The sequence below is a fragment of the Myotis davidii genome, unplaced genomic scaffold, assembly GCF_000327345.1.
Source record: "Myotis davidii unplaced genomic scaffold, ASM32734v1 scaffold4346, whole genome shotgun sequence".
NCBI lineage: Eukaryota > Metazoa > Chordata > Mammalia > Chiroptera > Vespertilionidae > Myotis > Myotis davidii.
The window spans coordinates 5,648-7,501 of NW_006297179.1; the positions used below are offsets into that span (position 1 = coordinate 5,648).

General features: G+C 48.4%; 1 protein-coding gene across 1 annotated transcript; it reads left to right on the forward strand.

The window, feature by feature from the left end:
• The first annotated feature begins 64 nt into the window (after positions 1-64).
• CRH (corticotropin releasing hormone) lies at positions 65-948 on the forward strand. Its single transcript, XM_006772983.2, has one exon. The coding sequence runs from the start codon at positions 71-73 to the stop codon at positions 647-649; it is 579 nt and encodes a 192-aa protein (XP_006773046.1). The 5' UTR covers positions 65-70; the 3' UTR covers positions 650-948.
• The last annotated feature ends 906 nt before the right edge of the window (positions 949-1,854 follow it).

Below are 1,854 nucleotides of genomic sequence, written 5' to 3' on the forward strand. Positions count from 1 at the left end.
CTCGCACCTCCCCAGTTGAGCTAAACTGTGATCAACTCTTTCTCTCTTTCCTTCTCCTAGTGCCTCTAACATGAGACTGCCGCTGCTCGTGTCCGCGGGCGTCCTGCTCATGGCTCTCCTGCCCTGCCCGCCATGCAGGGCCCTCGTCATCCGGGGGCCTGTCCCAGGCTCCCGACAGACCCCACAACTTCCCCAACCCCGAGATTTCTTCCAGCCGCCGCGGCGGCAGGTCCTTCCAGTTCAGCCGGTCCCGCTCACCACGGGGGAAGAATACTTCTTCCGCCAAGGTAACCTCAAAGAGAGCCCCGCTGCTCCCCTCTGGTCAGCCTCCTCGCCCCTCGCCCTCCGCAGCAGCAGCCACCTTTCTCCTCACAAGGTAACCGCCAACTTTTTCCGCGCATTGAGACAGCTGCGATCGCTTCCCCAGCGCCCTCTCAATAGCCCTGCGAGTCCCGCTGAGCGTGGTGCTGAGAGCGCCCTCAGCGGTCGCCAGGAGGCCCTGGAAAGGGAGAGGCGATCCAGGGAAACTACCACCTCGCTGGATCTCACCTTCCACATCCTCAGAGAAGTCTTGAAAATGGCCAACGCGGAGAAGTTAGCACAGCAAGCTGAAAGCAACAGGAAACTGATGGAGATTGTTGGGAAATGAAACGGTGCGTTTGGCCAAAGCGATTCTGCATTAGCGCAAAAATAAAAAAATATAAAGTATTCTGTACCATAGTGTGGCTTTGATACCATTTGTTTATTTTCATATAGCTTGAAACATAGAGGATGTATAACAAGAGCACCTGTTCTCTTTAATTAGAATGCACAAAGTGTATTCATGTGCAGTAATAGCAACAAAATAGTATTTGTATTGTCTACTTTTAGTTTCCATTTGCAGGTGTCTTTAATGGTGATTAAAAGAGTATAGACCCAGGAGGAAACGTTTTGAAGAAGCAGACAGAAATAACCCAACTGATTTTGCTGTGGTCTGAACCAAAGAGAATGTCATTCTCTTTGGTGGGTGAGAGAAATCATGTAAGCTCTTTGAATCAACTTTTCACTAAGGGGACCATGGATGGAGCACAGAGCTGCTGAGCAGCAGAGGGTATATTTCCATAGAAAAGGGGAGCTGAAAAACTGCAACAGGTACATTTCCATAGACTGAGGGAGCTGGAAACAGCAGGTCTATATTTATAAAATAAAGGGAAGGAAGCCCCTCATCCAGAAGGAGAAGAAGAAAGCCCAAAGGAAATAGGAAAACAATAAGGGAAGAGGGGAGGAAAACCTCACATGTCCCATGTGTGGTTTGACCTTGGAGCTCAGGAGTTACTATAGTAACCAGTGCGGAACTGGGCTCAGCCAGAAGCCCGGCTCACAGGTGGCAAGCTCGGCAGAGCTCCTGCCTCCCCAGCAGTGCTAAGGACCCTTCCAGGGATATCTGACTGCTGGCAGGCGGACATCCCCTGAAGGGTCCCAGACTATGAGAGGCACAGGACGGGCTGAGAATTGCTGCAAAGGTAATCCTGACTTACTTTTGCTTTTCAATGATAGTAGTAGAAATAGTCTCAGTTATTGGACTCCTCCAAACTTACTTAAATACAAGAAAAGACAAAATCCCTTGCATTTTTTTCTACTACAAATGCAAAGATAAACCAGTGGCTAACACAGATCCTGTAGTCTCCTTGGGTTCATCTCTGTACCTCAGATTACTCTTCTAAGATAGAGTTAAATAATTTGAGAAGTTGCTTCCAGCTCTAAGACTTGCTAATTCTATACATGGAAGATCTATTCGTAATGGAAATAACATTTAGCCCTGACTAACTATAACATGTAAACTAATTGGGGAGGGTTGGGGCAGGAGGAAAGGGA